Source organism: Echinops telfairi, unplaced genomic scaffold (assembly GCF_000313985.2).
Source record: "Echinops telfairi isolate 266 unplaced genomic scaffold, ASM31398v2 ScPeMD7_7424;HRSCAF=8462, whole genome shotgun sequence".
Taxonomy (NCBI): Eukaryota; Metazoa; Chordata; class Mammalia; order Afrosoricida; family Tenrecidae; genus Echinops; species Echinops telfairi.
Window position 1 is genome coordinate 47,944,744 of NW_022111324.1, and position 10,457 is coordinate 47,955,200.

Consider the following 10,457-nt stretch of genomic DNA (forward strand, 5'->3'; position numbering starts at 1 on the left):
CCGGCCGCTCTGTGTTCTCCCGCGCTGCCGACGGCTCCCAGCCGGGACGGCGGGGGCGCAGAGACTGGAGACCTCCACGGTTCGGACCTACTCCTGCTGAACCCCCACCCTCCCGCCCCGGGTCTGACGGGGTGTGCCCGTGACTCGGGGTAAGTGGGCCTGGCTCCTGCTGTCGGCCCGCTGCGCGCACACGGGCTCCCGTGCGGCCCTCTGCCGCTTCCCCCCGCACTCGCCTCTGGCTGCGCCCAAGGCCCCTGCTTGCCCCGTCCTGCTTCCTCGGGCCTTGGTGCTTGGCGCTTTGCAGCACGCACGCACGCACGCCGCTGCAGCTTGTACCTTGGCTGCGCAGGGACTGGGCCCCGACTCACCGCGTCTGCCTGTCTGTCTCTTTCTTTCCTAGCTCACTCCCACTATCTCTACGGACACATGCTCTCCGCCTTCCGGGACTAGCCACGGCCCCCAGGGCCGGCTCCCTCCCGAGCTAAATGGCTCTGCCAGCCCTGATCCCTCCTGCTCGGTTCCCTGCCTCCCACGGCCCCTAGTCTTGTCTGTGACGTTCCAGTTGTCCTGGAGCTCAGAATATTCTCGTCCACCCCCTCGATAACCCGCTGCCCCAAGGACCACCCTCCCCTGCCACCTCCACCCTCTCTGTCCGTCTTTGGTGGACTTGGCTGTGGGGTGCCCAGAGGTGTGGAGGCACCCAGGTTGCCCATGCTTGGGACTCTAGGGGAGGGGCAGGATGGCCATCCGGGGGCCGTTCGAACCCACCCCCTCTCTTCTGGACCTCACCTGGTCTGGACTTTGACTTCTGCGGGGACCAGGGACCAGGCCCCTGGGTCAAGGGCTTGGGATGACCTTTCCAAGAAAAAGGGTGCCTCAGACTCTGTCCCCCTCTGGGGGCTCTTCTGCCTTCTGGGTCCTTGCTGTGCCTGATGGTCTAACATCTGGATTTGGCACCCCCAGTCCTATCCTTCCCCCTGCTGGTTTTCACAACCACAGCTCTGAGGGTGTCTCTCTTGAGAGGCCAGGCCACATCCTCCCTCGGGATGGTGACACTGGAGGGAGTCTAGCCTAAACAGATTCCCAAGTGTGAGTCGTTAGGGCAGACTTGAGAGAAATAGGCCCCAGAGCTTAGGGCCAATGGGTGAGGATGGGGAAACTCAGCCCTGTCCACCTCAGCCAGGGAGATGTGTAGGCAGTCAGCCTGAGGGAGGGCCAATGACCTCAGGTAGCACCAGGCCTCCAGGGCAGTGGGGAAGGAAAGCCCCTGCCCCAACCATTAGGTGGCACTGCAGCTGGCCGAGGGGTGGAGGAGACCAGGTCTAGCCGTGTACTGCCAATGATGCGCCCAGCATCCTTCTCCTCCTCGCCGTCCTCCCTCTGCCTCACTTTAGTCACCCCAGCCCTGTGAGCGTAAACATGATGGGTGTTTCAAATACACACGGACCCTCAACTCAGTTCGGGGGGCAAAGGTGGCCAGAGGCTTCCTTCCCCCTGACCTCCCAGGAAGAAAATAACCCTGCCCTTCCCTGAGTCATGTTCCCAGTCCAGTAAGACCAACGTTGGTCAGGGTAATCACCCTCCTTCCTGTCCCCAAGTGCCCTACCCCTTGATCAGGGCTCTCTTGGTGTTCATGAGCTGCCTCCAGAAATTTCCAGACCCTTCCTTCCGGCTTCCATCATTATAATGGCTTTCCCCAGCAGCATGGTAGGAACCGGGACTGAGCTAAACAGTCCTAGTGTGGTAAGAATGACTATCCCTACGGCCTTCCTCTTCCTTGCCTACTCTCTCTGCCTGTCAAGGTGCCTGCAGCTAACAGGGACCCACGTTCCAGGTGGGTTGGTGGAACCCAGGGCTGGCTTCCTGAGAAACGCTTCTGGAGTGGTTTCTCAGAGAGGGGCCAAGGTAGTGCCATCCTCCAGGGGGCTGGGGCAGCTAGTTTGCAACCTGATCCACTGGGTTCTCAGCAGGGGTGAGGCTAGCAGTGGGGACCATGGGCCAGAGTACCCCAGTCTGGAAGGAGTGCTACAGCCTGGGGCTTAGGGCTTGCTTAGCGCACTGTAGAGGGAGCTCCATGGTGGATGTGGCTGGGTGGGCCCAACCCTAGGCTTGGGTGCTGTACCCACCTGGTCTCGGTCTCCCTCCTTGGATGGATCCTGCCCTCCCTGACCATCATGCCTCTCGGGAGGAGCTGGGGGAGTTGGGGAGCAGAAAATGAGTTGGGTGGCAAGAAAGATGCCTGTGGATCATGGATGTTATGATCAGGAAGCCCCAGATTCCGAAGACTGGTGGGCTTGGGGACCACAAAAACCATTTGCATCCTTCAGAGGACTCTCAGTGGGCTAGCTGTTATGGGAGATTCAGCCCCCGCCTCTCCTCCAGAACTCACCCCTAGCAGAAAGCAGCAGCCGGAATTGGGGAATGGGGCCATTCTAGGCATCTTGGGAAGGAAGGGCTGCTGCGAGGTGATGGCGCAGAGGAACCTGTGCTCATCATCCATAGATGGTTTTGTTTGGAGAGCGCCAGTGACCCATGCCCTCTTCACCAGCCTCCTGTATCTCGTCAGGTCCCTTCTCAGTACTGTACTGGCTCAGTGCATCAGAATGGGTGCGTGTGGTTGTGGGTGTGAGTGCGAGTTTGTATGTGTCTGTACCAATAAACAACCTGGTTTTAAAACAACGTGTACACGGCCTCCTGTCTTTTTTGCTGTGGTCGATTCGAACATTGAGCTCATGGGACATGATCGGGGTCTCCCAAAATCCTGAGAACTGTTGTATTCGGGGGAGTAACTGCCAGAGCTTTAGCGCCATGGGTTAATGACTGTATTCCTGTGGGATTGCTGGAGAGGGTCCTCCTTGGGCCGCTGGTGTTGAGGGAGTCAGAAGCCCTGCTGCTAGGCTTCATTTACGTTTTCTTCTTCATCTCTGCTTACCTGCTTGCTCTCCTCTCAGCCTTCTTGCCACCCTCAGAGTTGCCGCTCCGGGGCTTCTCACCACGCGGTTCAAACGTTGTATTTTTTGACATAGATTACATTACACAGAACGTGCAACCACCAAGTCCCCGCTCTTTCCGCAGTTCCCCGCCACCTTGCGCTAGATCAGAGGCCCCGCCCCTCCTGGTGTGCCGTACGGAGCCTCGGAGCCTCGTGGGTCTGGGGCCCTCTGTGGCTTCATGATGCTCAAGTCAGAAACGTTAGGGCCAGCCAAACCCATGGAGGCAGCATGGAGGCAGCGGGACTTCATCCCTTGCTTGTGAAGCTAGGAACCCTGAGGACTTCTCTTCCAGCTTCACCCGAGGCATCCTCAGCCCTCCCCAGCAAATTCGAGAACAGCAGCCCTTTGCGCCCCCAGCACTCTGTGCACATTGCACATAACCAGTGCGGTCGTTGGTTCCCACCCGGGCTATGAGCAAGCTCCTTTAGGTCTGTCTCCATGTTCAAATGGATGAATGAACCAGCCTCTCTCAGAGGCCTGTTTTCAGGATAATTACTAGTAAAAGAGGAAACTCGCTGAATGCTGCAGAATACAGTATATTGATTCGTGTAATACAGTGATCCAGGGGTGTCAGGATTAGAATGATTGTTTTATAGGACAGGACATTATAAGCTGCGAGCACACAGCTGGTAAGACAGATCTGGGTCTCGAACGTAGGTCTCCTGACTTCCGCACCCTGCCCTTACCTCCTGGGCCATTGGCTAGTGAGTTGATTCTCCACTCATGACAGCCCTGTGTATGCCAACGCAGAACTCTACTCCGGGGGGTTTCAGGGATGGGTTTGGGGGAAGTAGTCTGCTGGGCCTGCCCCCCTCCCCCTCCCCACAAGCACCTCCAGGTGGATTTGAACCCATAGCCTTTCAGTCAGCAGTGGAGCACTTCACTGTGCTATCCAGGAACCCGGGTGGTCGTGACTGCTTTGTGTATAGTAAAACACTTGAAAAACAAACAAAGCCCACTTGAACTCTTGCCTGGCACAGAGTGCTCCACAAATATCACGTCTCTTTTAAGTGGGTCCCAGCTCCAGCTACCCCAGTGCCTGCCGGCTCCCAAACTTTTTATATCTGCCAACTCGAGTTTTATATTGGTAACTCATGTGGGACTGTTTCTCTTCTGCTTACCTGAATGGTGAGGTCCCCCAGGGCAGCACGATGCCTCCTAGCCCTTGAGTCTCCTCTGAGGCTTCGCAAGGGCTCCAGACACGGACGGCAGCGTCACAGGCACAGAGGACCAGGTGGTAGGGTGGACACAGCCAAGCACCCTGAGAGCAGGAAAGGTGCTGATCAGCTGTGGACAGGCTGCTCCAACCCATCCCCATCTCCTATGACCGATGGGGGATTGAAAAGCCGCGTTGAAACCCACTGGCTCCCCGAATGCAATCAGAAGGAATCCAGGGAAGCGATGCTCTTCCCGGACGGCCATCCCCTGCGATGGCGCGCAAAGGAGGAGCAGACGTACGTGGGATCGCGAGTTTGGTTTTAGACCTGCAGAGCTTAGACATGAGACGCCAACTGCAGGCTTCCATTAGCATCTGTGGGAAAGAAGAATCGAGCTTTCTTTCCTGAAGCCCCTCTGCTGTGCTTCCCACGAAAGAGTGTAAGAGGCAGGGGCCTGGGCTCTGGGCTGGGGGAGGACAAGGATGAAGTGATCACGCACAGTCAGGGATGGTGGTTTGGGGTTCTCACATGGCCTGGGCTGTGTTTCCTAACCAAGATCCTCAGTCTAACCATCTCCCTAGCTTCCACTCACCTCCAGGCTGCTCTGCCTCAGCTTGGAGTCCGGAAGCCAGAGAAGTGACTCGTGACATGCTGTGAAGCAGATTCCTAAACTGAGGGGGCCGCTCCTCTCCCCTCCACTGTCTCCCCTCTCAGCCCCTCTCCAGCTGATCCAACGACATACTACCTCTGCTGCACCTGAAAAAGATGTTCCGTTCTGCCCAATACATTACTTGGAGACATTAGCTCCCCAGGAATGTTTACTGGAGTGCAACCAATAGTACTTTAAACATTCTGCAATTTATATGAATTATCCAACCGCTCCAGGAAGTGCCTGTTTACACACTAACAATTGGCATGCAAATTTCAAGTAATTTCCTCATTCACGTGGATTCTGTGAAATCCCTTATTAGGCACCATTTGATTAACCCAGATTGATTTAGTGAGGTGCTTTTGGGCACGGAAGACTGAATTGAAGCTAATTTCCCTGAAGAACTACAACTTCATTAATTGAGGTCTTATCCGGTATTCCATGGTGCAGACTGAGCGTTCGGTCGTTTAAGCAGGTCCCTCCCTGTGCTTGAGGACAATTGTTTGTTCTGTGCAAACAATGAGTGAGGCTGGGCTCCTGCTTGGCCGGGTCTGCCAGTCATGACCTGGGAGATTCCACAAATGGATTTCTCCCCAAGGACTTTAAGACTGAGAAAAGGAATAAGTAGATGAATCTTCCATCTGACAATGGTAAGAAACGCTTGACTAACGGCCTGGCTCAGTCTGTCTTGCCAGAGTATGGATAGGAACCTCAATTTCCATTGGACATGGATACTCTGCCACCCCTGAGGCTCCTCTGGAGAGGCAAGGAGTGCCCTCAACCAGCCCATCCCTCAGGGGAAAAGGACGGGGTAGCAGGCCCTGGGACATGGAGCTTGGGGGTCCCAGGGGCAGAGTGAGATGCACCTGAGGGCAGCGAACTGCTGTTGAGGCCATTCCGACTCCTAACCACCCCATTGGACAGAGAAGAACTGCCCCCCTTGGCTTCTGAGACTGGGACTCTTTACAGAAGCACAAAGCCTTATCTTTCCCCCTTAGTGAGGCTGGTGGTTTCAAACTTCTGACCTTACGGTTTGTAGCCCAACGCATACCCTACGACACTACCAGGGTAACGGGAGGGCATATGAATCCCAATGCCAAAGCACTGGGGTCAGGTCAGTGGTTCTCCCCATGCCCTGGAGCACCGAGTCAGGGAGAGTTAGGGGTCATGGGAATGGCTAGGGACTTCTCTGCTGCTCTTCTGAGAGGACAAGACTAAACCCGAGACACAAGGAAGAGACACAAAGGGCCAGACTTGCCCAATTTGTGAATAAGGCTGGCAAGACAGCCCCCACTTGGCTCAGCGCTGGCTGGCTGGCTGGCTGGCTGTTTCCTTAGGCAGGAGTTTCTGCAGACACTGGGGGCTGGGTGTTCACCTGTTTCTTCCGGAGGTCAGGTGTGGGGAAGATGGTCCTGCAGAGCCCCAGTATAAATGTTGAATGGTCCCCAGAGCCTGGTGGGTTAGGTCAGTTAAAGAACCCCAAGGAATCAAACCGGAAGTGGGCTCGTTCATGATCAGAATTCCCAGACTTCTGTAATGGTCCTAGAACTTATAACTTGTAATAAATCAGACAAACTTCACCTAGAGCGATGGAATGAATGAATTTTTTAGTAGCTATTCACAGGCCAAATCCTAGCTCCTGTTAACTCTTCAGTGAATCCTTCTGTAATCTTGATCCAAAGCTTCGTTTGCTCTCCCCACTGCCTGCCTGCTGGGAGCCGCTAGCGCAGAACAGCAGCCCTGTATGAAGGGAGCCTGGGCTGCTGCTCCCTTCGCTGTTCTTCACCAAGCCTCCTCCCACTGCAGCAGCACCTGCAGTCTCTGCAGGAACCCGGGTCCCCTTCAGTCTGAGAATGGATGCCTGTGGCGAGGGGGACATGCTATTTGGTTGACAAGGATGTGATCTAGGATGTGGGACCAATGCCTCTCATTTAACCACCTCCCAAGGTCCCTATAGGGAGCTCTGATGGTGTCGTGGTTACGTGTTGGGCTGCTAACCGCAAGGTCAGTAGTTCAAAACCACGAGTCTCTCCTTGGGAAAAAGATGGGGCTTCTACTCCCGTAAAGTGTTACAGTCTCGGACACTCAAAGGAGCAGTTCTACCTCCTGTGAGTCACTGTGAGTCGGCATCGACTCGATGGCCGTGAACTTGGTGCTTTTGGAAGGCTCCTACATAGGCCTCTGGTCCTGAAGCCTCCGAGAGGAGAGAGAGAGGATCTAGCTCTCTACTGTGTAGGGGTCCTACTGGCTGTGGGCTGAGCTTTAGGTGGGAGAGCTTGTGCAGTGAATTAGAATCAAAGGAACCTATTGGGATACCAGATGGTGGGCAGGAGACCATGAACAAGTAAGAGTCCCGTGGGATGCTCAGCATCTTTCCCTCCATCCTCCCGCAAGCTTTTCTGTGGTCTAGTCTGCACCCCAGTCCATGCCCTGGCTTCTGTGTTACCAGCAAAAAGAGCAAGTGTTCCCCAGCTCCAAGCGATCACCCCCAACACCAGGCCTCCAATGCTTTCAGAGTGTTGGCCCCTCCCCAACACTCTGCCCACTGCCGTGCTTGGAAGCCCTGCCCGCGGAGTGTCTGTTTGGAAGGCATCACTGACATTGCTCTTCTAGCAATCAGTCTTTATTCATTTTTTAAAAAAAGGAAATCCAAATAAGTTAGCAAAGAAATGACAAAACAATTGCAAAACCACACGGTGCTTAGTTAACAAAACTCGCCCCAAGAATGCCCTCCCCTCCCCCTCCCTGCCCGTCCCTGGCACCTCTGCACAGGAGACCTTGGTCAGATGGCAGGTCTACAAACGACACGCAAAACAAAACAAAACATACAACCACTAGAAGGTTCCCAATAGTCACTGCAAAAAGCTTGGCCCCCCCAGGGACATGGGAACAGAAGATGGTTCCTCCCCTTCTCCCCCTCCTCAATTCAGGGCAGGCCCAGCCAGGCCCTGCATTTGGAAGAGACGAGAGCAGGAATTGTGTGCAGCTTGTCCAGCTGTGCACGGTCTTTGTCTCTTGAGGTGTTTTCCAGGGAGGTTGGCTCCTGAGTTTGCTCCCTGGCCCAGGGGGCACCTGCGGGGGCACTGTGGTCCCCTGCTTTATCGCCTGGGAAACGGGATGCCCTCTGCTCTAAAGAGGCAGCGGAACATGGGAGCCCCTTCCCCCACCGGGTGGTGGGTTGACCTTATGCAGATAAGGAAAGGATAGTCTGGCATTTGACTATCCTGGGCCGCCTTCCTGGCATCAGGACAGCCTGGGTTAGGAGGTCCCAGCTGCACAAGTGGTGGTGGCCCATTCAGCTCAGGGGCGCGTGCCGATGCCTGGCCCGGGCAGACGGCCTCAGTTGGGCAAGGTTTCATCTGGGAAGGCCACAGAGACGTCCCCCACTGTGATGCTGTCCACAATGGAGGTGAGAGAGTGCAGGTTGTGCGCGTCCACAGGATCCGCTGTGAGCAGATGCTCTGCAAAGAGAAGGTGGGAGGATGAGCCTCAACGGGGCTGGCAAGGACAGCCTTGGGGTTCCAAAGAGGGGAGGAGGTCATTAGGGTGTCTTAGGGTTTTCTTTAGGACAGGTGAGCATGCAAAACTCAGAAATCCTGTTCCTTCAGGGCCTGCCTTGCCTCATGCCAGGGTATGTCCACTGGCCACCTCCGTGCGCTCCCTGGTGAGATTAGGGTTTGGAAGCAGCTCTTCTGAGGTGGAGCCAGGGCAGTAGAGAGAGGAGCTGCCCGTGCTGGGCCAGATTCTGCTGCACTGACTCAGCAGTTCCCAGGGAGCCCTGGGGCAGGAGCGTTCACCCCTCAGTGGAGAAAGGTCAGCTACCAGGCACCAGCTGGGGAACTAACTGCTGGAGGCTCAGACCATTCCTCATCGGGTGAAGGCCTCCGGGAAGCTCCCTTGGAAACCTGTGTCCAGCAGGGCCAGAGAAAAGCCGCGGAAGGGGGACTGGAGCAGGAAATAACGGTAAGAGAGGAGAACCAGCTCTGGAGGGCTGAGAGCTGGGGCCAGAGGGGCTAGAGCAGAGCTTTCCACCCCCACCCCACTTACCCGCTGAGTTAGGGCCGAACTCCAGTGCGCTGCCCCATTCTGGACTGCAGGAGGCGCTGTGGGAGCTGCATTCACTGGGCACCTGCAAGATATGGGGAAGGTCCAAGGTCAAGGCACAACCCTTCGTAGATGTCTCTCTCTGCCCAATCCCACAGGACAGGAGTGCCTGTGGTGGGGTCATAGGCCACACTGATTCAGGCCAGGCCACCCTGGACTCAAGAATCTTCACAACCAACTTCTTTCATACCCTCACCTTGACCCAGAACCTCTGCCCACAGGCCTTTCCTGGCTTGACCCTGGACACCCAACATCAAGGGGCTCATCAACTTCCTTCCTCCAGGGATGAGTGAAGGGGACAGCATCTGGCCCCGTAAGGCTTCCTTCTGCTCAGACCTGCTGGGTTCCACTGGGGCCGAGCGGCTGGTGCCCTCTCTGCTCTGCCATACCCAGGCTGAGGGTTGGGTGGGGGAGCTTGCCATTTTGATCCTGCCACCAGCATTCCCCCTTCCCCACCTCTCCATCCCCCACAGAATAATCCTCATCCCCAGCGGGCTGACCACACACATGTTCCTGGATTCTTCCACTGGGGGCACCGCATCTCCTCCTCAGTGCCTTTATCTTGTCTGGAGAGTAGGGTGGGCAGGGGCCTAGCAGGTGAGCTGGACAGTCCAGCCTGACACAAAGAAGGGGTCCGGCAGCCTCTCCTCCCACCCCAGACTGCTCTGCTTGCTTGCTGCCTGCGTTAGGCTGACGAAGCGTGCTGTCCAGGTGGCTCCCTCTGGCCCCACTCCCCAGGGCCAGGGCCACTTACCCCGGGCTGGGGCCCGCCCCGGTAGCGGAGGTCGCGCTCCTCGTGGTTGAGGGAGCTGAGCAGGGCCTGCAGGCGCTCGATGTACTGGATGGCGCTGCGCAGGATCTCCACCTTGGGCAGCCGCTGGTTGGGGTTGAGCAGGGTGCTTCTCTTCAGAGCCTCGAAGGCCTCATTCACCTTCTTCAGCCGGCGCTTCTCCCGCAGCGTGGCTGCCCGCCGCCGGTCCACCGACACCGACTTGCGCTTACACACCTTACACGCCCACGGCAGGCACTGGCCCGGGCAGTGCTCCGGGGTCCCCAGCCCCTTGTCCTCGAGGGGCCCGCGGACCTCGGTACCCAGGCCGAGCTCTGTCCGCTCATAGCCTGGAGGCTCGAAGCCCTGGAGGTGGACGGGCAGGTAGTTTTCCCCGTCGTAGAAGCGGGGCTCCGGGTAGAAGTAAGGGGATGTCTCGTACAGCTCCATGGGGTCGGAAGGGACTGGTTCCTGCCACGGGCCCCCACGCGCCTGCAGCCCCTCACGCCAACTGCTGGGTGCCATTTAAACCCTCCCCGCTGGCATGGAACCAGAGATAAATATAGCCAACGCCACGGAAACCTGAGCCCCCCTCTAAGCTGTTGCTGCACATCAAGACGTTTACAGTGGATTAGATGTGATTCCCCTGCCCGCGCCCCATGGCCCCCGCCCCACCCAGCCAGCCTGCCGCGGACCCAGGTCGGCTCCTGTGCACGGGTCCGGAGAACGTCGGGTGTAATTTGATTAGTTTTCGTTTCTCGGCCTCCCCTGTGGGACAGGGGAGG

At 56.9% G+C, this 10,457-nt stretch overlaps 1 protein-coding gene and 1 long non-coding RNA gene across 2 annotated transcripts; one reads left to right on the plus strand and one right to left on the minus strand.

Moving 5' to 3' along the window:
* The first annotated feature begins 68 nt into the window (after positions 1–68).
* On the plus strand, positions 69–2,679 carry LOC123522565. Its single transcript, XR_006680816.1, has 2 exons — positions 69–149; positions 401–2,679. It is a non-coding gene; the product is annotated as an uncharacterized LOC123522565 (long non-coding RNA).
* A 5,459-nt stretch (positions 2,680–8,138) lies between these two features.
* Positions 8,139–10,122, minus strand: MYOG (myogenin). Its single transcript, XM_004699819.1, has 3 exons — positions 9,658–10,122; positions 8,847–8,928; positions 8,139–8,260 (listed from the first exon to the last, which is right to left on the minus strand). Exons 1-3 carry the CDS (start codon positions 10,120–10,122, stop codon positions 8,139–8,141), a joined length of 669 nt encoding a protein of 222 aa, XP_004699876.1.
* Positions 10,123–10,457: the final 335 nt, after the last annotated feature.